Source organism: Condylura cristata, unplaced genomic scaffold, assembly GCF_000260355.1.
Source record: "Condylura cristata isolate star-nosed mole 26May11 unplaced genomic scaffold, ConCri1.0 scaffold00002, whole genome shotgun sequence".
NCBI lineage: Eukaryota > Metazoa > Chordata > Mammalia > Eulipotyphla > Talpidae > Condylura > Condylura cristata.
In genome coordinates this window covers 3,582,116-3,582,681 of record NW_004567103.1, presented here as the reverse complement: position 1 = coordinate 3,582,681, position 566 = coordinate 3,582,116, and the positions used below count along the sequence as shown (strand labels likewise).

Below are 566 nucleotides of genomic sequence, written 5' to 3'. Positions count from 1 at the left end.
TTTGTAAACCGGTTATAATATTGAGCTCCGGGAGTTACTCTGTTGATGTCAAAACATACAACTGTGTATACACTGATGTTCTCTTTGCTAGTATTTAGATTTTGCCGAATTTGAAGACACCTTGAAAATATTTTCAAGAGAGTGCAAAATAAAAGGAAAACTGTTATCTAAAACAGCAGGTGGCACCTTAAGGGACTCCGGATCCTTGATCATCCAGGTAACATTTGGCTTTTTTAAACTATCTGTGTAGATAATCAAGATGCCTCCAACATGTGAAACTGCTGCCAGTTGAGAACATTGGAGTTTTTTCTGGGGGCCGGGTCAGAGTGCCCGCAGACTGCACAGGTGAATAGGGATGAACTATAGTCACCTGCAAATGTCTGTGCTCTTCCTAGGAAATGAGTGGTACGTTTATAGAAAAGAAGGGTAAAGAGGAGCCCCTGCAGTGCTAGGAAAGAGACAAATGTGATCCTTAACTGGGGGATCTTTAGGTGTTGATTCTGGCCACTAGGGTACAGTGGTGAGCACAGCCCAACCTAACCCAGTCCAGCCCAGGCCAACCCAAC

At 43.8% G+C, this 566-nt stretch overlaps 1 protein-coding gene across 4 annotated transcripts in view; it reads left to right on the top strand.

Moving 5' to 3' along the window:
* The window catches only part of ARMC9 (armadillo repeat containing 9), a 113,621-nt gene that overhangs the window by 3,415 nt on the left and 109,640 nt on the right, over nt 1-566 (top strand). For all 4 annotated transcript variants that reach the window (XM_012728799.1, XM_004674204.2, XM_012728793.1 and 1 more), the window contains exon 3: nt 92-217. In XM_012728799.1, the coding sequence (XP_012584253.1) occupies nt 92-217 (126 nt within the window). The remainder of the gene's footprint in view (nt 1-91; nt 218-566) is intronic.